Source organism: Tachyglossus aculeatus, chromosome 4 (genome assembly GCF_015852505.1).
Source record: "Tachyglossus aculeatus isolate mTacAcu1 chromosome 4, mTacAcu1.pri, whole genome shotgun sequence".
NCBI classification, from domain to species: domain Eukaryota; kingdom Metazoa; phylum Chordata; class Mammalia; order Monotremata; family Tachyglossidae; genus Tachyglossus; species Tachyglossus aculeatus.
The window spans coordinates 133,863,093-133,886,480 of NC_052069.1; the positions used below are offsets into that span (position 1 = coordinate 133,863,093).

Consider the following 23,388-nt stretch of genomic DNA (forward strand, 5'->3'; position numbering starts at 1 on the left):
CTCATCTGGAAAATGGGGATGAAGACTGGGAGCCCCCCGTGGGACAACCTGATCACCTTGTAACCTCCCCAGCGCTTAGAACACTGCTTTGCATATAATAAGGGCTTAATAAATGCCATCGTTATAATTATTATCATTCTCTGTGCCTCAGTTCCCTCATCTGTCAAATGGGGATGAAGACTGTGAGCCCCTCGTGGGACCACCTGATCACCTTGCAATCTCCCCAGTGCTTGGGACAGTGCTCTTCACATAATAAGAGCTTAATAAATGCTATCATTATAATTATTATCATTCTCTGGGCCTCAGTTCCCTCCTCTGGGAAATGGGGATGAAGACTGGGAGCCCCCCGTGGGATCACCTGGTAACCTCCCCAGCGCTTAGAACAGTGTTTTGCATATAATAAGAGCTTAATAAATGCTATCATTATAATTATTATCATTCTCTGGGCCTCAGTTCCCTCATCTGGGAAATGGGGATGAAGACTGGGAGCCCCCCGTGGGACAACCTGATCACCTTGCAATCTCCCCAGCGCTTAGGACAGTGCTTGGTACATAGTAAGCGCTTAATAAATGCTATCATTATAATTATTATCATTCTCTGTGCCTCAGTTCCCTCGTCTGTAAAATGGGGATGAAGACTGGGAGGCCCCCCGTGGGACCACCTGATCACCTTGTAATCTCCCCAGCGCTTAGAACGGTGCTTGGCGCATAATAGGAGCTTAATAAATGCCATCACTATTATTACAGTTATTAGCGCAGGGTCGGTGGAGGGTCCTGGGCGGTGTGAGAGGGAGGCGCCCGGCCGTCGGAGCGCGCGCGCGCGGCGCGTGTTCCCCGGGGGAAGGCTTTGGGCGGCGCACCCGCCCCGCACTAACATGGCCGCCCCCCCGCACCAACATGGCCGCCCGCCCCGCACCAACATGGCCGCCGCGCACCAACATGGCCGGCGCGCCGGCCCCAGACCCGAGCAGGGCGGGCCCCGGCCGGAACCGGAAGTGCCCCGTCCGCCCCTATCGCGCTCCCTTCCGGTCCCACTCTTGTGCCTGCTCCTCCTCCTCGTCGTCCTCCTCCTCCTGCTGCCCATGAGTAAAGTGTGGCGACGCGGGGGCGCCCGCGGGGGCGTGGACGGGGCCCGGCCCGGTACCGGCACAGCGCGGGGGGAGACGGAGGGGGGGAGGAGACGGGGGAGGAGGGGGAGGGAGGGAGAGGGAGGGGGAGGGGGGAGGGGGAAGAGGAGGAGGAGGAGGGAGAGAGAAGAGGAGGAAGGGGAGGAGGGAGAGAAGAAGGAGGGAGAGAAGAGGGAGGGGGAGAGAGAGAAGAGGGAGGAGGGAGAGAGAAGGAGGGAAAGAAGAGGGAGGAGGGAGAGAGAAGAAGGAGGTAGAAGAGGAGAAGGGAGGGAGGAGGAAGAGGAGGCGGAGAGGAGAGGGAGGTAGAAGAGGAGAAGGGAGGGGGGAGAGAGAAGAGGGAGGAGGGAGAGAGAAGGAGGTAGAAGAGGAGAAGGGAGGGAGGAGGAAGAGGAAGCAGAGAGAAGAGGGAGGAGGGAGACAGAAGAAGGAGGTAGAAGAGAAGAAGGGAGGGAGGAGGAAGAGGAGGCAGAGAGAAGAGGGAGGAGGGAGAGAGAGAAGAGGAGAAGGGAGGGAGGAGGGAGAGAGAAGAGGGAGGAGGAAGAGAAGAAGGAGGTAGAAGAGGAGAAGGGAGGGAGGAGGACGAGGCAGAGAGAAGAGGGAGGAGGGAGAGAGAAGAGGGAGGAAGAGGGAGGAGGAAGAGGAGGGAGAGAGAGAAGAGGGAAGAGGAGGGAGAGAGAGAAGAGGGAGGAGGAGGGAGACAGAAGAGTGAGGGAGAGTGAGGAAGAGGAGGGAGAGAAGAGGGAGGAGGAAGAGGAGGGAGAGAAGAGGGAGGAGGAAGAGGAGGGAGAGAGAGAAGAGGGAGGAGGGAGAGAGAAGAGGGAGGAGGGAGAGAGAAGGAGGGAAAGAAGAGGGAGGTAGAAGAGGAGGGAGAGAGGGAAGAGGGAGGGGGGAGGTAGAAGAGGAGAAGGGAGGGAGGAGGAAGAGGAGGGAGAGAAGAGGGAGGAAGAGGAGGGAGAGAAGAGGGAGGAGGAAGAGAGAGAAGGAGGGAAAGAAGAGGGAGGTAGAAGAGGAGGGAGGAGGAAGAGGCAGAGAGAAGAGGGAGGAAGAAGAGGAAGAGGAGGTGGGAGAGAGAAGGGGGAGAGGAGGAAGAGGAGGGAGGAAGAGGAGGGGGAGTCACACCTTAGACAGCCCGTTGTGGACAGGGAATGTGTCTCTTGCTCTGTACTCTCCCAAGCGCTTAGTACAGTGCTTTGCACATAGTAAACACTCAATAAATGCAATCGAATGAATGAGGTGGAAGGGGAGGAGGAGGAAGAAGAGGGAAGGGGAGGAGGGGGAAGAAGGGGGGAAGGCGGTATGGTGGGGGGAAGGAGGAGGAGGAAGGGGAGAGGAGAAAGAGCAGGGAGGAGGAGGGGGGAGTGGGGGGGGGAGGAGGAGGGTGGTCGTGGGAGGCCCGGACCCTCTCCCTTTCATTCCAGTCTCACCCCCTGCAGTCTCCCAGCCCCAGGAGCAGGTTGGGGGGTGATGGGCGGGAGGAGAGAGAGGGCTGTGCTGCCCCCCCCCACTTCTCTTGGGGGTCGCCATTCCGGTGCTCCTGGGGGAACGCCTAGCCCAAGCCCCCCGCTACACCGTAACCTCACTGTGGGCCGGGAACGCGTCTCCTAATTATGGTGGAGTGGACTCTCCCGAGCGCTTAGTGCAATGCTCTGCACGTACTAAGCGCTCAGTAAATACCATTGGTTGACTGACTAGAGAACGTCTCTCTAGACTGTCGGCTCCATAGGGGCCAGGGAATGTGTCTCCTGATTCTGTCGCGTTGGACTTTCCCGAGCGCTTAGAACAGTGCTCCGCACATAGTGAGTGCCCACGAAATACCACTGATGGATCGAGTGGTTGCGGTGCCAAGGGTGAGCACCTCAGGGCCGGCGGGGGGCTGTTGGCTGTGTGCCGGGTTGTTCTGACCGCCCACCCCTCCACAGATGAGTTTGAGGCTGGCGGCCATGGCGGCAGCCACAAGAAGAAGCACAAGAAACACAAGAAGAAGCACAAGAAGAAGCATCACCAGGAGGAGGTGGCGGCGGCGGCGGCGGCAGCGGGCTCGGTTGGGCCCGGGCACGGCTTCCCCATGGCGTCGCTGGGGGCCAGTCCAGCCAAGCCCCAGCTCAAGCTCAAGATCAAATTGGGAGGGCAGATTCTGGGCACCAAGAGGTGAGCGGGGGTGCCGGGGGAGGGGGGTGGGCGGGCTGAGGCCGTCGCCGTTGGGCTCCAAAGTCTCAGAAGGAGGAAGGGGGCAACAAGGAGAGGGAAAGGAGGAGGAGAAAGAGAAAGGGAGGGAGGAGAAGGAGTCGGGGGATGTGGAGGAAGGGAGAGGGAGAAGGAGAAGAAGGGAGAAGAGGAGGAGGAAGAGGGGAGAGAAGGAGGTGAGGGAGTGGAGAAGGGGGAGAAGGGAGAGGAGAGGGAGAAGGGGAAGAAGGGGTGAGGAGGAGGGGGGAGGAAGAGGAGGAGAGGAGAGAGAAGGAGACGAGGGAGAGGAGAGGGAGAAGGGGAAGTAGGTGAGGAGGAGGAGAAAGAAAGGGAGACAAGGAGGTGAGAGAGTGGAGAAGGAGAAGGGAGAGGAGAGGGAGAAGGGGAAGAAGGGGTGAGGAGAGGGGGAGGAAGAGGAGGAGAGGAGAGGGAGAAGGGGAAGAAGGGGTGAGGAGGAGGAGGAAGAGAAAGAAAGGGAGACAAGGAGGTGAGGGAGTGGAGAAGGAGAAGGGAGAGGAGAGGGAGAAGGAAGAAGGGGTGAGGAGGAGGAGGAAGAGAAAGAAAGGGAGACAAGGAGGTGAGGGAGTGGAGAAGGAGAAGGGAGAGGAGAGGGAGAAGGGGAAGAAGGGGTGAGGAGGAGAGGGGGAGGAAGAGGAGAGGGGAGAGAAGGAGGCGAGGGAGAGGAGAAGAAGGGGAAGAAGGGGTGAGGAGGAGGAGAAAGACGGAGACAAGGAGGAGAGGGAGAGGAGAAGGAGAGGAGGGAGAGGGGATGAGGAAGAAAAGGGGAAGAGGGGAGAGAAGGAGAAGGGGGAGACGAGGGAAGGAGGAGAGGGAGAGAGGGATGAGGAGGAAGAGAAGGGGAAGAACGGGGAGAGCAGGAGGAGAAGGAAAGCGAGAGGGGAATGAGAGGGAGAGAAGGGGAGGAGGAGAAAAGGAGGGAGGAGGGGGATGAGGAAGAAGAGAAGGGGAAGAGGGAAAAGGGGGAGAAGGAGGGGGAGATGAGAAAGAAGAGAAGAGGGGAGAGGAGAAGGGGGGAAGGAGAGGGAGGAGGGATGAGGAGGAGGAGGAGGGGGTAGAAGGAGAGGTGGAGGAGATAGAAAGGGAGGGAGGAGAGGCAGGGGAGAATGAGCAGGAGGAGGAGGAGAGGAAGAGCAGAAGTAGAGGAGGAGGAAGGTGAGGAAGAGGAGGAGTAGTAGGTGAGGAAGAGGAGGATTAGGAAAGGAAGGGGAGGAGAAGGCGGATGGAAGGGGGAGCTGGAGAAAGGACTGAAGAGGGGTCGTGTGGACCGATTCTTCCACTCTGAACGCTCTCAGGTAGGAAGCCGGGAGGAAGCTTTGTGCAGAGAGCTCGCGCCGGGGAAGAGGTCGGAGGTGGCGGGGTGGGCAGGTCCGGGCAGGAGCCCGGGTTCTGGGGGAAGGGAGCCCCGAGGGCTAGGACGCTGGGCTGACCTGACGCCTCCTCTTGGGCCCTCCACAGCGTGCCCACCTTCACAGTGATGCCCGGGGGACCCCGCTCGCCTTCTCCCCTCAACGTCCTGGACGACGAAGAGCCCATGGAGGGCGTCCCCATCGAGCAGTATCGAGCCTGGCTGGGTGAGAGACACAGTAATAACCATCATCGCTATGGTACCTGTTAAGCGCTCACCCTGCGCCGAGCGCTCGGGCAGACACGGGGTCATCGGGGCGGACCCGGTCCCCGCCCCTCACGGGGCTCACGGCCTAAGCGGGAGGGAGGGCAGCACCCAATCCCCGTTTTACAGATGAGGAAACTCAGGCACAGAGCAGTTGAGTGGCTTGCGCCGGGTCACACGGCAGTCAGGGCCCTACTAAAAAGCCCATCTCCTCCGGGAAGCCTTCCCTGACTAACCTACTCGCCCTCCCTTCCGCCTCACCGAAGCGCTCGATCCTGTCCCCGTTAAGCAGTTTGATCCCCACAGCGCCTAGGTACGTGTTACACATGTACGGAACGTGTCTTCCGATTCCGTTAGACCCTCCTAAACGCTTAGTCCAGAGCCGTGCGCCTAGTAAGTACTCAGTGAATACCACTGAGGGATCGATTAGACTCTGCCGTACTTCCTAGAGGTAATTTAGCCTACCACGTCTCCCCTATCAATCAATCAATCGTATTTATTGAGCGCTTCCTGTGTGCAGAGCACTGTACTAAGCGCTTGGGAAGTACAAGTTGGCAACATCTAGAGACGGTCCGTACCCAACAGTGGGCTCACAGTCTAGAAGGGGGAAACAGAGAACAAAACCAAACATATTAACAAAGTAAAATAAACAGACTAGATATGTACAATCAATCAATCGTATTTATTGAGCGCTTCCTGTGTGCAGAGCACTGTACTAAGCGCTTGGGAAGTACAAGTTGGCAACATCTAGAGACGGTCCGTACCCAACAGTGGGCTCACAGTCTAGAAGGGGGAAACAGAGAACAAAACCAAACATATTAACAAAGTAAAATAAACAGACTAGATATGTACAATCAATCAATCGTATTTATTGAGCGCTTACTGTGTGCAGAGCACTGTACTAAGTGCTTGGGAAGTACAAGTTGGCAACTTAGAGACGGTCCCTACCCAACAGTGGGCTCACAGTCTAGAAGGGGGAGACAGAGAACAAAACCAAACATATTAATAAAATAAATAGAATAGACATGTACAAGTAAAATAAATAGAGTAATAAATATGTACAAACATATATACATATATACAGGTGCTGTGGGGAAGGGGAGGAGGTAAGGCGGGGGGATGGAGAAGGGGACGAGGGGGAGAGGAAGGAGGGGGCTCAGTCTGGGAAGACCTCCTGGAGGAGGTGAGCTCTTCGTAGGGCCTTGAAGGGAGGAAGACAGCTAGCTTGGCGGATGGGCAGAGGGATTGGGGGCATTCCAGGCCCGGGGGATGACGTGGGCCGGGGGTCGACGGTGGGACAGGCGAGAACGAGGCCTGGTGAGGAGATTAGCGGCGGAGGAGCGGAGGGTGCGGGCTGGGCCGGAGAAGGAGAGAAGGGAGGTGAGGTAGGAGGGGGCCAGGGGATGGACAGCCTTGAAGCCCAGGGTGAGGAGTTTCTGCCTGATGCGTAGGTTGATTGGTAGCCACTGGAGATTTTTGAGGAGGGGAGCAACATGCCCAGAGCCTTTCTGGACAAAGACAATCCGGGCAGCACCGTGAAGTATGGATTGAAGTGGGGAGAGACACGAGGATGGGAGGTCGGAGAGAAGGTTGATGCAGTAGTCCAGATGGGATAGGATGAGAGCTTGAATGAGCAGGGTAGCGGTTGGGATGGAGAGGAAAGGGCGGATCTTGGCAATGTTGCGGAGCTGAAACCGACAGGTTTTGGTGACTGCTTGGATGTGAGGGGTGAACGAGAGAGCGGAGTTGAGGCTGACACCAAGGTTGCGGGCCTGTGAGACGGGAAGGATGGTAGTGCCGTCAACAGAGATGGGAAAGTCAGGGAGAGGGCAGGGTTTGGGAGGGAAGACCAGGAGTTCAGTCTTGGACATGCTGGGTTTTAGGTGGCGGGCAGACATCCAGATGGAGATGTCCCGAAGGCAGGAGGAGATGCGAGCCTGGAGAGAGGGGGAGAGAGCAGGGGCAGAGATGGAGATCTGGGTGTCATCAGCGTAGAGATGATAGTTGAAGCCGTGGGAGCGAATAAGGTCACCAAGGGAGTGAGTGTAAATGGAGAACAGAAGGGGACCAAGAACTGAACCTTGAGCAACCCCTACTAGATCATAAACTCCCCAGAGGCAGGGATTAGCTCTACCGACTGTACGGCACCCTTCAGAACGCTTAATCCGGCAGTCTGCACGCGGGGATTCCTCAATAAATCCCATCGATTAATCGATCGACCGGTTAGCGATCGAGGTGCGTGGCGGAGCCGGATTTCAAACCCGGGTCCTCCGACCCCTAGGTCCCTGCTCTTGCCCCGCCCCCCAGGGTAGGGTCCAATGCTCACAACCCTCCCCCCGCCCCATTAATCAATCAGTCAATTCCTGGTAATTATTGAGCACCCAGCATGTGCGGAGCACGGTACCGAGCGCTCGGGAGAGGACGAAACAATCGGGTCAGCCGGCCGACACCTTCCCTGCCCGGGACGAACTTAGAGCTTAGAGGGGGAGACGGGCACTGATCTAAATAAACAGCGTGTAAGATTTCCATCTAGTAATAATAGCGATGGCATCTGTTAAGCGCTTACTACGGGCCGAGCACCGTTCGGGAAGATACGAGGTTTCCGACGCCTCCCTCGCATCTCTGGAGAAGCAGTGTGGGCCGGTGGTTAGAGCGTGGGAGTCAGAAGGACCCGAGTTCCCCTCCCGGACCTGCCGCTCGCCCGCGGTGCGGCCTCGGGCGGGTCACTTCTCCGGGCCTCGGTCTCCTCGTCTGTAAACGGGGGTGACGGACCGCCCGAGACGGGCGGCGGGCGTCCCCGGGAGGCTGACCCCGCGCCTGGGCCTCGTAGACGAGGACAGCAACCTGTCTCCGTCCCCGCTGCGCGAGCTGGCCGGCGATGAAGAGGAGGAAGAGGAGGAGGAGGAGGAGGAGCGCTGGCTGGAGGCCCTGGAGAAGGGCGAACTGGACGACAACGGCGACCTGAAGAAGGAGATCGACGAGCGGCTCCTCACCGCCCGGCAGGTAGGCGGGCGGCGCGGGGGTCGGGGGGCTCCCGGGCGGGGGGGCCGCGGCCCTCCCGCTGACGCCCGGGGTCCGTCGTGTCGCAGAGGGCCCTGCTGCAGAAGGCGCGGAGCCGGGCGTCGCCCCCGCGGCCCGGCCCGCTGGCCGGGGGTCCCGCGGTCCCCGGGCCGGGCCCGGCGCTGACGGAGGAGATGCTGCTGAAGCGCGAGGAGCGGGCCCGGAAGCGGCGGCTGCAGGCGGCCCGGCGGGCCGAGGAGCACAAGAACCAGACCATCGAGCGGCTGACCAAGACCGGGCCGCCGGGGGCCCGCGGCCGGGGGGCGGCCCGCGGCGGGGCGGCCGGGGACCCCCACCACCCCGCGCCACCGCGCCCCGGCCCCGGCCCCCACCGTGCGCTACCGCAGCGGGCCCCGCGGGGCCAGCCTGTCCTTCCCGCCCGGGGCGCGGACCCCCGGCCCCCGCGCCCCGGCCCCCGCGCCCCCCGCCGCGACCTGCGCCGTGCCCGGCTGCCCCAACCCGCGCCGCTACGCCTGCGCCCCGCACGGGGCGGCCCCTGTGCAGCCTCCAGTGCTACCGCCGAAACCTGCAGCTGTCCGCCGCCTCCTAGGGACCCCGGCCCCGCCACAGACCCTTCCTCACAGGGCGCCCCATTAAATAGGATGCTCCGGGCTCGGCTCGGCTTCGGCTCCACTCGGCTGGGCTCGTCCAGGCTTCGGCTTCGCTCGGCTGGGCTCGTCCAGGCTTCGGCTCCACTCGGCTGGGCTCGTCCGGGCTTCGGCTCCACTCGGCTGGGCTCGTCCGGGCTTCGGCTCCACTCGGCTGGGCTCGTCCGGGCTTCGGTTCCACTCGGCTGGGCTCGTCCGGGCTTCGGCTCCACTCGGTTGGACTCGGATCGGCTTCGGCTCCACTCGTCTGGACTCGACTCGGCTTCGGCTCCACTCGGCTCGGCTTCGGGCGTCGCCGTCGCGGCAGCCAATCCAGCCCCGCCTGCCCCCCTGTTGCCTAGGGCCGGGAGCCAATGGGGCGCGGGCCGGCCCCCCTCGGGGCTCCGATTGGCTGGCGGGCGGCCGCGCGGCGCCGCCATTGGCCGCGGGAGCTGCCTGTCTGGCGGGGAGGGCGGGGCCCGGACACCGCCTTTGTCTGCGGGGCCGGGCGGGTTGATTGACAGCGCGGCGGGCGGCTCCCATTGGCCGGCCGGCCGGCGGCGGGCGCTGATTGGCCGCCCCGCGATGGCGGCCCTGAGGGCGGCGGGCAGGGAGGGCCTCATCATGGAGGCTGCTGAGGAGGAGGAGGAAGAAGAGGAGGAGGAGGAGACGACGGGCCCGGGCCGGTCGAGGCTGTAGTGGGCGACGCCATGGAGCCGCCCGGGGCCCCCAACGGCTCCCACCAAGCCCGGGGGGCCCCGCAGGCCCCACAGCGACAGGTACCTGTCGCCATGGCAACGGCTGTTGCCACGGGGACAGCCGGTCGCTCCCTTGGATGGGGGACCCCCAAACCCGGGCGGGAAAAGTCGACCACCGCTCAGTAAATAGGACTGAAGTCATAATAATAATAATGATGGCATTTGATAAGCGCTTCCTATGGTGCCAAGCACTGCGCTAAGCGCTTGGCGGGGGATACTTTTAGACTGGGAGCCCACTGTTGGGTAGGGACTGTCTCTCTATGTTGCCAACTTGGACTTCCCAAGCGCTTAGTACAGCGATCTGCACACAGTAAGCGCTCAATAAATACGATTGATGATGATGGTATTTGCTAAGCGCTTGAAGCACAGTAAGCGCTCAATAAATACGATTGATTGATTGCTACAAGGCCATCAGGTTGGCCCACGTGGGCAACCCCCATTTTACAGACGAGGTGACCGAGGCGCAGAGAAGCCAAGGGACTCGCCCAAGGTCACACAGCAGACAAGCGGCGGAGCCGGGATTCGAACCCGTGACCTCCGGCTCCAAAGCCCGGGCCCTCACCGCTGAGCCACGCTGCTTCTCGATGATAGGCATTCCTTCAGTCGTCTTGACTGATGGACTACATGCTTGGGAAGTACAAGTTGGCAACGTGATGATGGTGATGATGATGGTGTTTGTTAAGCGCTTACTATAATAATGACAATAGCATTTGTTAAGCGCTCACTAGAACTGGCAACATGATGATGGTATGCTTAGTACAGTGCTCTGCACTCAGTAAGCGCTCAATAAATACAATTGATTGAGTGATTCAATCATCCTTACTGATGGACTAAGCGCTTGGGAAGTCCAAGCTGGCAACATGATGATGATGATGATGATGATGGTATTTGCTAAGCGCTTACTATAATACTGACAATAGCATTTGTTAAGCGCTCGCTATAACTGGCAACATGATGATGGTATTAAGCGCTTACTATAATGACAATAGCATTTGTTAAGCGCTTACTTTAACTGGCAACATGATGGTGATGATGGTGTGCTTAGTACAGTGCTCTGCACACAGTAAGTGCTCAATAAATACGATTGATTGATTCAATCGTCCTTACTGACAGACAAAGCGCTTGGGAAGTACAAGCTGGCAACATGATGATGGTGATGGTGATGGTATTTGCTAAGCGCTTACTATAATAATGACAATAGCATTTGTTAAGCGCTCGCTATAACTGGCAACATGATGATGGTATTAAGCGCTTACTATAATGCCAATAGCATTTGTTAAGCGCTTACTATAACTGGCAACATGATGGTGATGATGGTGTGCTTAGTACAGTGCTCTGCACACAGTAAGCGCTCAATAAATATGATTGATTGATTCAGTCGTCCTTACTGACAGACAAAGCGCTTGGGAAGTACAAGCTGGCAACATGATGATGGTGATGGTGATGGTATTTGTTAAGCGCTTACTATAATAATGACAATAGCATTTGTTAAGCGCTCACTAGAACTGGCAACATGATGATGGTGATGATGGTATTAAGCGCTTACTATAATAATGACAATAGCATTTGTTAAGCGCTCACTAGAACTGGCAACATGATGATGGTGATGATGGTATTTGTTAAGCGCTTACTATAATGACAATAGCATTTGTTAAGCGCTCACTAGAACTGGCAACATGATGATGGTGATGATGGTATTTGCTAAGCGCTTACTATAATAATGACAGTAGCATTTGTTAAGCGCTCACTAGAATTGGCAACATGATGATGGTGATGATGGTATGCTTAGTACAGTGCTCTGCACACAGTAAGCGCTCAGTAAATACGATTGATTCAATCGTCCTTACTGACAAAGCGCTTGGGAAGTACAAGCTGGCAACATGATGATGGTGATGATGATGGTATTTGCTAAGCGCTTACTATAATAATGACAATAGCATTTGTTAAGCGCTCACTAGAACTGGCAACATGATGATGGTATTTGTTAAGCGCTTACTATAATAATGACAATAGCATTTGTTCAGTGCTCACTATAACTGGCAACATGATAATGGTGATGGTGGTATTTGTTAAGCGCTTACTATAATAATGACAATAGCATTTGTTAAGCGCTCACTAGAACTGGCAACATGATGATGGTGATGATGGTATTAAGCGCTTACTACAATAATGACAATAGCATTTGTTAAGCGCTCACTAGAACTGGCAACATGATGATGGTGATGATGGTATTTGTTAGGCGCTTACTATAATAATGACAATAGCATTTGTTAAGCGCTCACTAGAACTGGCAACATGATGGTGATGGTGGTATTTGTTAAGCGCTTACTATAATAATGACAATAGCATTTGTTAAGCGCTCACTAGAACTGGCAACATGATGGTGATGATGGTATTTGTTAAGCGCTTACTAGAATAATGACAGTAGCATTTGCTAAGCGCTCACTAGAACTGGCAACATGATGATGGTGATGATGGTATTTGTTAAGCGCTCACTGTAATGATAATTGCATTTATTATCGCACTGAGAGGATGCAAGGTGATCAGGTTGTCCCTCTGGGGGCTCACCGTCTTCATCCCTTGTACTTCCCAAGCGCTTAGTACTTCTAGACTGTGAGCCCACTGTTGGGTAGGGACCGTATCTATATGTTGCCAACTTGTACTGCCCAAGCGCTTAGTACGGTGCTCTGCACACAGTAAGCGCTCAATAAATCCGATTGATTGATTAGTACAGTGCTCTGCACACCATAAATGCGATTGAATGAATGAATCCCCGTTTTGCAGATGAGGGAACTGAGGCCCGGAAAAGTGAAGTCACCCGGCTGACAGTTGGCGGAGCCGGGATTTGAACCCATGACCTCGGACTCCCAAGCCCGGGCTCCTTCCACTGAGCCACGCTATCCCGGCTCCGCCGCTTGTCAGCTGCGTGACTTTGGGCGGGTCGCTTGGCTTCTCCGGGCCTCGGTCCCCTCATCTGGAAAACGGGGATTAAGTCTGTGAGCCCCACTCGGGACAACCTGATCATCATCATCAATCGTATTTACTGAGCGCTTACTACGTGCAGAGCACTGTACTAAGCGCTTGGGAAGTACAAATTGGCAACATATAGAGACAGTCCCTACCCAACAGTGGGCGGGCTCACAGTCTCAAAAGTGGGCTCACAGTCGAAAAATACATGATCACCATGTATCCCCACCACCACCGGCGCTTAGAACAGCGCTTAACAAATATCAAAATTATTATTAGACGGGGGCTGCCCACGGTGTGCGGAGCACCGCCCTAAGCACTCGGGCGAGCGTTCTCTCGGTCGTATTTACTGAGCGCCTCCCGCGTGCGGAGCGCTGTGCTGAGCGCCGGAGCGGGCACGGCCCACGGCGAGCCGACGGGCGATCCGCGTGCCCACCCTTCCGCCCGCAGGTCCGGGAGCTGTGCGCGGGGGCCGGCGAGCGGCCTTACGTCTGCGAGAGCGGGCACTGCTGCGGGGAGACAGGCTGCTGCACCTACTACTACGAGCTGTGGTGTGAGTCCCCCGTGCCCCCCGCGTCCCCGCGCCCCCGTGCCCGCCCGCCCACCCCACCGACCGACGCCCTCCCCCGTCCCTCGCGCCCGCAGGGTTCTGGCTGCTGTGGACCGTCCTCGTCCTGTTCGGCTGCTGCTGCGCGGCGCGCCACCGCCGCGCCAAGCTGCGCCTGCGGCAGCAGCAGCGCCAGCGCCAGATCAACCTGCTCGTCTACCACGGCGCCCACCGAGGCTCGGCCGCCGCCGCCGCCGCCGCCGCCTCGTCCTCGCTCCTCGACCTGCGTGAGTGCCCCCACCCCGCCCGCCCCCTGGGCCCCGGGTTGTCGGGGGGCCGGACCGGTCCCACGCAGGGCTCGCGGTCGGCGGGGACGAGGTCGTGGAGCGCAGAGGAACGACTCGCCGACCCCCCTGTGCCCACCGCAGGTCTCCTGGCCTCCTACAAGCTTCCGGCCTACGAGGACGTGGCCCGGCGGCCGGGCACCCCGCCCCCGCCCTACAGCGCGGCCTCGCCCGGCTCCGCCGGCCGCCCCCCGTCCCCGCGCCCCGGCCCCCGCCTCTCCCCCTGGACCGCCCCCTCGCCCTCCCCTGCCTCGGACCCCCCGGGCAGCGGCTGGGGGGGGGCGGGAAGAGGCGCCTCTCCCACCCCCCGCCCTCTGCCCGGCCGAGGGGCCCGGCCCCGCCCGCCGCCGCCCCCCGACCGGGGACTCGGGCATCGAACTCTGCCCCCGCCCGGACGCGGACCCCGGCAAGGCGGGCCCCCCGGCCCCGTCCCTCTGAGGGGGCCGCCGCCCGGGCCCCCCTAGATTTGGGGCGGACGCCCCCCGTAAGCCGGCCCACCCTGGACTCGAGGGCACAAACCGCGACCCCACCGTTTCACCGCCGTCCCCGGACCGAGCTGAGCGGCAACCAAGGCGGGGGGACGCGGACCGGACCACCCCCCTCTAGTTCCCGCTTTCTTATTAAAGAGACGTGAGCCAGCCTCGGCCTGCGGCCCCGGGACCTCCCCGCCTCCCCGCGCCGGCCCCAGGCTCCGGGATCGAGACGGGGGGATCGGTGAGGGGGGGGGCCTCCCCCTTTTATTGTAGAAAAATAGAGCGGGGCCCGGCGGGCGGGTCAGTAGTCCTCGGCCATGATGAGCAGCACCAGGCTGGTCCAGCCCTGGAAGGGGCGGCAGCCCTGGCCGCGGCCGTCGCGGTCGCCGTACTGCTCCCACAGGTAGCCCGTGGCCCGGTACTGGCGGGCCACGTTGTCCAGCACGTGCCGGCGCAGGGCCGCGTAGAGGCGGGCGGCGCGGGCGGCGTGCGGGCCCCCGCGGGCGCCGTAGTGGCGCAGGGCCCCCAGCGCCAGGTAGTTGACGTTGAGCCACACGGCCCCGCGCCAGTACGGGGGGTCGTGCTCCGTGTTGCGGCGGGCGTAGAGGGGGCTGGCGGGGGCCAGCGAGCGCAGGCCGTAGGGCGTCCAGAGGCGGGCCCCGTCCTCCGCCGCGTCCAGCAGCGCGCCCAGCCGCGGCGACCCGGGCTCCAGCAGGCGCAGCAGCAGCGGGAACAGGCTGACGTAGCCCAGGGCGTCCACGTAGCGCGGCCGCGGGGGCGTCCGGCCCGCCACCCGCACCAGGCCCGGGGCCCGCGGGGGGCCCCCGCCGGGGGCCGGGGGCCCGGGCGGGGCCGGGACCAGCCGCGCCGTGGGCGTGTGGTTGCCGTAGTCGGCGAAGGCGCCCAGCTCCTCGGCCCAGTGCAGGGCGGCCAGGCCGTGGGGCCCGTCCTCCCGGCCCAGGGCCTCGGCCAGCCCCCGCAGCCCGGCCGCCTCGCCCGCCCGCAGCCGCTCGGCCAGCCGCGCCAGGACCGCGGCCGCCCGGGCCAGCCAGCAGCGCAGGTCCAGGTGGCGCTCCTCGGGGGACGGGTGCGAGGCCCGCGGGTAGTCGTCCAGGCCCGACGGCAGGGTCTTGGGGTTGAGGAAGCGGCGGGAGGCCGGGTCCCGGCCCCGCCAGCGGTACGACAGGGGCCGCGGGCCGGCCTGCGTGCGGTTCAGCCACGAGAACCAGGCCAGGAGGCGGGGGAAGGCCCGGCGCAGGAAGTCCTCCCGCTCCTCCGCCCCGTCCTCCTCCCGCCCCCCCTCCTCCTCCTCCAGCATGCGCTCCACGGGCAGGAACAGGGTGGGCGGGTTGGCGTGGGCGGCCCGCTGGGGCAGGAACTCGGGGGGGCACCCGGGCCCGGGCCTCGTCGCCCAGGGCCTGCTCGCGCCCGATCCAGCCGTCGGCGTTGAGGAGGTCCAGCCAGTGGGCCAGCATCTCGCGGCTCATGCGCGGGGCCCAGCGCTGCACCAGGAGCTGGTGGAAGCCCTCGTCCCACAGGAAGCCCCGCGGGAAGAAGGAGCGCGACGGCGTCGCCGTGAACAGGGGCGTCTCCGGGAAGGGCGCCGGGGCCCGCTCCTCCTCCTCCTCCTCCTCCTCCTCCTCGCCGCCGGGGTCCGGCAGGACCAGCCCGCGGCCGTGGAAGTAGCCGATGCCGCCCAGCAGGCCGCTCAGGGCCACCCGGCCCAGCTCGCGCTCGGCGGGACCCAGGCCGCGGGCCTCCAGCCCGAACGCGGCCTCGAAGCGCCGCTCGAAGGCGGCCCCGCGGCGGGCCAGGCCCTCGCTCAGGGCCGCCCCGGCCAGCCGGCCCCGCCGCCCCGCGGCCGCGCTGCCCGACTCGAACACCAGCTCCACGCGGGCCGGCGGGGCCAGGGTCACCTGGTGCACCAGCAGCCGGCCGCGGGCCGGGGGGTCCCCGTCGTCGTCCTCCTCCTCCGCCGCCGCCGCGGCCGGGCCCCCCGCCAGCCCCAGGTAGCGGCGGGCCGGGCCGCCCGGGGCGCGGTGCTGGGCCCAGCGGCTCAGCCGGCTCCTCACGGCCTCCGTCAACAGGTGCAGCCCCGGGCTGGGCCCCGAGAAGACGTCGTAGCTGGGCGAGAGGGGACGGGGGAGACACGCCACCGGCCCCGTCAGCCCCCGGGGGGGACCCCGGCCCAGTGGCCCCGTACCCGCGGGGCGGGGGCGGCGGGTACCTGGCGTGGCGGGGCTCGGCGCCGTCCGCGTCCGTGGGCGGCAGCAGCGTGAGGCGGAAGTCCCCCAGCTCCTCGGTGCGGCCGCGCGCCCCGGCCGCCGGCTCGGCCCGCAGCCGGCCCTGCCCGTCCGTGGCCGCGTAGAAGAAGAGGGACAGGAGCGCCGGGGCCCCCGCGCCCTGCCCGGGAGGGAGAGCGGGACGTCGGGCCGCGCGTCCCCCCCCGGGCGCCGCGGGTCCCCCCGCCGCCGGGCGCCGCGCGCTCACCTGGGTGCGGGCCGTCACCCTCCAGCTCCAGTCGCCCCCGTGGCGGCCGCCCGGCCGCTTGAGGAACTCGGTGGTGAGGAGGAGCGGGCCGTCGCGGATGCGCTGGCGGCCGAAGCTGCGCCCGTCGTGCCGCTCCCAGGTGAAGGGGCCCAGCCCCTCGCTCTGCTCGCACGTGTGGCGCAGCCGGTGCCCGCCCCCCGGCTCCTGCGCCAACCACATCAGCCCTGCGGGGACGCGCCCGCTCGTCACGCTGGGCCGGCCCGTGGGTTCGAACCCCGGGCCGGGCCTCAGTTACCTCATCTGGAAAACGGGGGGGGCGAGCACCGTGACGGCGACCCGATCGCCGCCTGTCTCCCCCGGCGCTTCGAACGGCGCCCGGCACGCCGGCGGCGCTTACCGGGTACCGTCCTCACCCTCGCCGTAAAATCTCATCGCGGCTCAGCCCCTCGTCTCGAGGAGCGGAGGCGGCGTGGCTCAGCGGGCTCGGGAGTCCAAGGGTCACGGGTTCTAATCCCGGCCCTTTGGGCAAGTCACCTCCCTTCTCCGGGCCCCACTGGCCTCATCAATCAATCAATCGTATTTATTGAGCGCTTACTATGTGCAGAGCACTGTACTAAGCGCTTGATAATAATGGCATTTATTAAGCGCTTACTATGTGCAAAGCACTGTTCTAAGCGCTGGGGAGGTTACAAGGTGATCAGGTTGTCCCACGTGGGGCTCACAGTCTTAATCCCCATTTTACAGATGAAGTAACTGAGGCCCAGAGAAGTGAAGTGACTTGCCCAAAGTCACACAGCTGACAATTGGCAGAGCCGGGACTTGAACCCATGACCTCTGACTCCAAAGCCCGTGCTCTTTCCACTGAGTCACGTTGCTTCTCATCTGGAAAATGGGGACGAAGGCCCACGTGGGATCGCCTCGCACCCTTCCCAGCGCTTTGCACCTAGTAAGCGCTCCACCAACGCCGTCGTTACTGTTATTATCCTCTGGGCCTCGGTTCCCTCCTCTGTAAAATGGGAGCGAAGACCGGGAGAGCCCCACGGGGCTCGATCAGCCGGTATCTCCCCCGGCGTGTCCGAAAACCGGCCACGTCAGCCCCGGTGGGCGACGCAGGCAGCGTGGCCTGGCGACTACAGCTCAGGCTTGGGACCTGGGTTCTAATCCCGCTCCGCCGCCGGGTGACCTTCGGCGACCGTGCCTCAGTTTCCTCACCTGTCAGACCGGGGGCGGAGGCCCCACGCGGGGCCGGCTCGGCGGCCAACGTGATCGGCGGGTACCTACGCCCGCGCTCGGCGCGGTGCCCGGCCCCCGGCTCCGCCGCGTGCGACCCTCAGCTGGGAAACGGGGGCGAAGCCCCGCGGGGGGCAGGGACCGGCGGCCGCCCACCCCAGCGCCCGCGGGCGTCGGTGCCCACCTGTGACGAGGCTGCGGGGGCTGCGGGTCTTCATGCCGAACAGGACGTGGGGCCGGTAGGTGCCCCAGAAGAGGTCGGGGGAGACGGCGGGGCTGGAGCTGCCGGGGGGCAGCGCGGGGGGCGCCGGGTGGAGGCTCAGCGCCCGCTGCCACCGCTGCCGGCGCAGCGTCCAGTGCCAGGCCACGCCGCCGCCGCCCACCGCCAGCGCCACGGCCAGCGCCAGCGCCACGGCCAGACCCCCGCGCCCCCACCCCCGCCGGGACCCCCGGGGCCCGCGACCCCGCGGGTCCTTCCTCGGGGCGGGCGGCGGCGGCGACGGCGGCGGCTCCTTCTCCTTGTCGGCGTCCGGGGGGCCGCGGCCCACCCGGCCCTCGGCCCCTGCGGCGGCCCATCCTGGGGACAAAAGCACGGGCGAAGATGGAGAGGGGTGGGGACGCGGAGATGAGGGAGACACAAAGCAGAGATGGGGAAAGGCAGAGACGCAACGGGAGAGAGAGAGACGCGGAGTTGAGAGAGACGCAGAGAGAGAGGCAGAGACTCAGAGACGGACACAGAGATAAGAGAGACACAAAGCGAGGGGCAGGGACGCCCAGAGAGACGCAGAGATGGGGAAAGGCAGAGACGCAACGAGAGAGAGACGCAGAGTTAAGAGAGACACAGAGGCAGAGACGGGGAGACGCGGAGAACACGAAGGGAGAGGCAGAGACCCAGAGACGGACACAGAGATAAGAGAGACACAGAGTGAGGGGCGGGGATGCCCAGAGAGACGCAGAGATAGGGAAAGGCAGAGACGCAATGAGAGAGACGCAGAGTTAAGAGAGACACAGAGAGGCAGAGACGGGGAGACGCAGAGAACACGAAGGGAGAGGCAGAGACCCAGAGACAGACACAGAGATAAGAGAGACACAGAGTGAGGGGCAGGGATGCCCAGAGAGACGCAGAGATGGGGAAAGGCAGAGACGCAACGAAAGAGAGACGCGGAGTTAAGAGAGACACAGAGAGGCAGAGACGGGGAGAACACGAAGGGAGAGGCAGAGACCCAGAGACAGACACAGAGGTAAGAGAGACACAAAGTGAGGGGCAGGGACGCCCAGAGAGACGCGGAGATAGGGAAAGGCAGAGACGCAACGAGAGAGAGATGCAGAGTTAAGAGAGACAGAGAGAGAGAGGCAGAGACGCCGAAGCACAAAGGCCCAGAGACAGGGAGAACACAAAGGGAGAGGCAGAGACCCAGAGACAGACACAGAGATAAGAGAGACACAAAGCGAGGGGCAGGGAGGCCCAGAGAGACACGGAGATAGGGAAAGGCAGAGACGCAACGAGAGAGAGAGAGACGCAGAGTTAAAAGAGACAGAAAGAGAGAGGCAGAGACACCGAAACTCAAAGGCCCAGAGACAGGGAGGCGCAGAGAACACAAAGGGAGAGGTAGAGACCCAGAGACAGACACAGAGATAAGAGAGACACAAAGTGAGGGGCAGGGAGGCCCAGAGAGACAGAGATAGGGAAAGGCAGAGATGCAATGAGAGAGAGAGACGCAGAGTTAAGAGAGACACAAAGAGAGAGGCAGAGAGGCCGAAACACAAAGGCCCAGCCAGAGACGGGGAGGCGCAGAGAACACGAAGGGAGAGGCAGAGACCCAGAGACAGGCACAGAGATAAGAGAGACACAAAGTGAGGGGCAGGGAGGCCCAGAGAGACGCAGAGATAGGGAAAGGCAGAGATGCAATGAGAGAGAGATGCAGAGTTAAGAGAGACAGAGGGAGAGAGGCAGAGACGCCGAAGCACAAAGGCCCAGAGACGGGGAGAATACGAAGGGAGAGGCAGAGACCCAGAGGCAGGCACAGAGATAAGACAGACACAAAGTGAGGGGCAGGGGCGCCCAGAGAGACGCAGAGATAGGGAAAGGCAGAGACGCAATGAGAGAGAGACGCAGAGTTAAGAGAGACACAGAGAGAGAGGCAGAGAGGCCGAAACACAAAGGCCCAGAGACGGGGAGGCGCAGAGAACACGAATGGAGAGTCAGAGACCCAGAGACAGACACAGAGATAACAGAGACACAAAGATAGAAGCAGCGACGCCGAGAGAAAAGTAGAGGCCCAGAGATAGGGAAAGGCAGAGACACCCAGAGATAAAGAGACACAGAGATAGAGAGGGGCAGAGATAAGAGAGACACCGGGAGAAACGGAGAGGCCCAGAGACAGGGAGAGGCAGGGACCCAGAGACAGATGCAGAGACACAAGGAGAGAGAGGTGCAGTGAGGAGAGACACGGATAGGCTCAGAGACAGGGAGACGCAGAGACGGGAGGCGAGACGCAGAGATAAGATAAACACAGAGAGGCCCAGAGATAGGCGCAGACACATACAGGTAGGGAGAAGCACAGATACAACAAAAGGTGCAGAGATACGAGAGACACGGAGAGGCCCAGAGATGATAGGGAGATGCAGAGACACAAAGAGAGAGAGCTGCAGACGTAAGAGAGACACGGGGAGGCCAAGAGATGGGAGACACAGAGACGTGCAGGTAGGGAGAGGAAGAGAGACACAGAGATACAACAAGGGATGCAGAGATGAGACACAGGCCCAGAAATAGGGAAACGCAGAGACACAAAGAGAGAGATGTAGAGATAAGAGAGACACGGAGAAGCCCAGAGACGGGGAGGCGCAGGCACAAGGCGAGATGAAGAGATAAGAGACACGGAGAGGCCCAGAGATAGGGAGACGCAGAGACACAAGGAGAGATGCAGAGAGAAGAGAGACGCAGAGACAGGCAGAGGCCCAGAGATAGGGAGACGCAGAGACACACAGGTAAGGTGAGACAGAGAGACCCAGGGACACAAGGAGATACAGAAGCACCGTGGCTCCGTGGAAAGAGCCCGGGCTCGGGAGCCCGAGGTCATGGGTTCGAATCCCCGCTCCGCCACACGTCTGCTCTGTGACCTTGGGCAAGTCACGTCCCTTCTCTAAGCCTCAGTCCCCTCATCTGTAAAACGGACATGAAGACTGCCAGCCCCCCGTGGGACAACCTGATCACCTTGTGTGTGCCCCCAGCGCTTAGAACAGGGCTTGGCACATAGTAATCAATGCCATCGTTATTATTATTATAGTAAGCGTTTAACAAATGCCATCACTATTATTATTATAGTAAGCGTTTAACAAATGCCATCACTATTATTATTATACTAAGCGTTTAACAAATGCCATCACTATTATTACTATAGTAAGCGTTTAACAAATGCCATCATTATTATTACTATAGTAAGCGTTTAACAAATGCCATCACTATTATTATTATAGTAAGCGTTTAACAAATGCCATCACTATTATTACTATAGTAAGCGTTTAACAAATGCCATCATTATTATTACTATAGTAAGCGTTTAACAAATGCCATCACTATTATTATTATAGTAAGCGTTTAACAAATGCCATCACTATTATTATTATAGTAAGCGTTTAACAAATGCCATCATTATTATTACTATGGTAAGCGTTTAACAAATGCCATCATTATTATTATTATAGTAAGCGTTTAACAAATGCCATCACTATTATTATTATAGTAAGCGTTTAACAAATGCCATCACTATTATTATTATAGTAAGCGTTTAACAAATGCCATCACTATTATTATTATAGTAAGCGTTTAACAAATGCCATCATTATTATTATTATAGTAAGCGTTTAACAAATGCCATCATTATTATTATTATAGTAAGCGTTTAACAAATGCCATCATTATTATTATTATAGTAAGCGTTTAACAAATGCCATCACTATTATTATTATAGTAAGCGTTTAACAAATGCCATCATTATTATTACTATAGTAAGCGTTTAACAAATGCCATCACTATTATTATTATAGTAAGCGTTTAACAAATGCCATCACTATTATTATTATAGTAAGCGTTTAACAAATGCCATCATTATTATTATTATAGTAAGCGTTTAACAAATGTAGCGCGCTCTACCGCGTTATAGCGCGTTCTTGCGCGCTCCCCGGGCTCACCGCAACGTGTCCTTCGGATTTCCGCCGGGGGGGGCGCGCGCGCGCCGAGAACGTCACCGCGCGTGCGGATGACGTCACCGCGCACACCGCCCCCGGCGTGCACTGCGCGCTGCCCCCCCCCCCGCGCGCGCGCGGGGGACTCTGGGAATTGTAGTCTTTTCCTCAGGGGGCCTCCCACAGCAGCAGCAGGTTGTTTTGCTTCTCAGGGGAGTTTGTTAAGCGCTTTTTAGGCGTCAAGCACAGTGCTCAGCACCCATTCAGTCGTATTTATTGAGCGCTTACTATGTGCAAAGCACTGTGATAATAATGATGATGGTATTTGTGAAGCAGTTAGTGCTAAGCAACCATTCAGTTGTATTTATTGAGCGCTTACTGTGTGCAGAGCACTGTGATCATGATGATATTTGTTAAGCGCTTACTATGTGCAAAGCACTGTGATAATAGTAATGATGATGGTATTTGTGAAGCGCTTAGTGCTGAGCGCCCACTCAGTCGTATTTATTGAGCACTTACTGTGTGCAGAGCACTGTGATCATGATAATGATATTTGTTAAGCGCTTACTATGTGCGAAGCACTGTGATAATAATGATGATGATGGTATTTGTGAAGCGCTTAGTGCTGAGCACCCATTCAGTCGTATTTATTGAGCGCTTACTGTGTGCAGAGCACTGTGATAATGATGATGGTATTTGTGAAGCGCTTACTATGTGCAGAGCACTGTGATAATGATAATGATGATGGTATTTGTGAAGCGCTTACTATGTGCAAAGCACTGTGATAATAATATTGATGATGGTATTTGTGAAGCGCTTAGTGCTGAGCACCCATTCAGTCATATTTATTGAGCGCTTACTATGTGCAGAGCACTGTGATCATGATGATGGTATTTGTGAAGCGCTTACTATGTGCAGAGCAGTGTGATAATGATAATGATGATGGTATTTGTGAAGCGCTTACTATGTGCAAAGCACTGTGATAATAATAATGATGATGGTATTTGTGAAGCGCTTAGTGCTGAGCACCCATTCAGTCATATTTATTGAGCGCTTACTATGTGCAGAGCACTGTGATCATGATGATGATATTTGTTAAGCGCTCACTATGTGCAAAGCACTGTGATAATAATGATGATGGTATTTGTGAAGCAGTTAGTGCTAAGCAACCATTCAGTCGTATTTATTGAGCGCTTACTGTGTGCAGAGCACTGTGATAACGATGATGGTATTAAGCGCTCACTATGTGCAAAGCACTGTGATAATAATGATGATGATGGTATTTGTGAAGCGCTTACTATGTGCAGAGCACGCACTGTGATAATAATAATGATGATGGTATTTGTGAAGCGCTTACTATGTGCAAAGCACTGTGATAATAATGATGATGATGGTATTTGTGAAGCGCTTACTATGTGTATGGGGAGGTTCCAAGGTGATCAGGTTGTCCCCCGTTGGGCTCACAGTCTTCATCCCCATTTTACAGATGAGGTCACTGAGGCCCAGAGAAGTGATGTGACTTATAATAATAATAATAATGATGATGGCATTTATTAAGCGCTTACTATGTGCCAAGCACTGTTCTAAGCGCTGGGGAGGTCCCAAGGTGATCAGGGTGTCCCCCGTGGGGCTCACAGTCTTCATCCCCATTTGACAGATGAGGTCACTGAGGCCAGAGAAGTGAAGTGACTTATAATAATAATAATAATGGCATTTATTAAGCGCTTACTATGTGCCAAGCACTGTTTTAAGCACTGGGGATGTTACAATAATAATAATAATAATAATAATAATGACATTTATTAAA

General features: G+C 59.1%; 3 protein-coding genes across 3 annotated transcripts; 2 read left to right on the forward strand and 1 right to left on the reverse strand.

The window, feature by feature from the left end:
• The first annotated feature begins 1,055 nt into the window (after nucleotides 1-1,055).
• Nucleotides 1,056-8,675, forward strand: INO80B (INO80 complex subunit B). Its single transcript, XM_038744521.1, is given in 7 exon segments — nucleotides 1,056-1,139; nucleotides 3,046-3,274; nucleotides 4,787-4,902; nucleotides 7,771-7,943; nucleotides 8,030-8,290; nucleotides 8,292-8,480; nucleotides 8,482-8,675. Coding segments are annotated over 7 exon segments (1,095 nt in total). The 5' UTR covers nucleotides 1,056-1,081; the 3' UTR covers nucleotides 8,551-8,675.
• Nucleotides 8,676-9,131: 456 nt separating this feature from the next.
• On the forward strand, nucleotides 9,132-13,809 carry WBP1 (WW domain binding protein 1). The gene is made up of 5 exons (XM_038745718.1): nucleotides 9,132-9,366; nucleotides 12,763-12,865; nucleotides 12,958-13,146; nucleotides 13,288-13,573; nucleotides 13,668-13,809. Exons 1-5 carry the CDS (start codon nucleotides 9,298-9,300, stop codon nucleotides 13,807-13,809), a joined length of 789 nt encoding a protein of 262 aa, XP_038601646.1. The 5' UTR covers nucleotides 9,132-9,297.
• Nucleotides 13,810-13,913: 104 nt separating this feature from the next.
• Nucleotides 13,914-17,771, reverse strand: MOGS (mannosyl-oligosaccharide glucosidase). Its single transcript, XM_038744505.1, is given in 5 exon segments — nucleotides 13,914-15,063; nucleotides 15,065-15,800; nucleotides 15,904-16,079; nucleotides 16,167-16,390; nucleotides 17,581-17,771. Coding segments are annotated over 5 exon segments (2,256 nt in total). The 5' UTR covers nucleotides 17,615-17,771; the 3' UTR covers nucleotides 13,914-13,977.
• Between the last annotated feature and the right edge of the window lie 5,617 nt (nucleotides 17,772-23,388).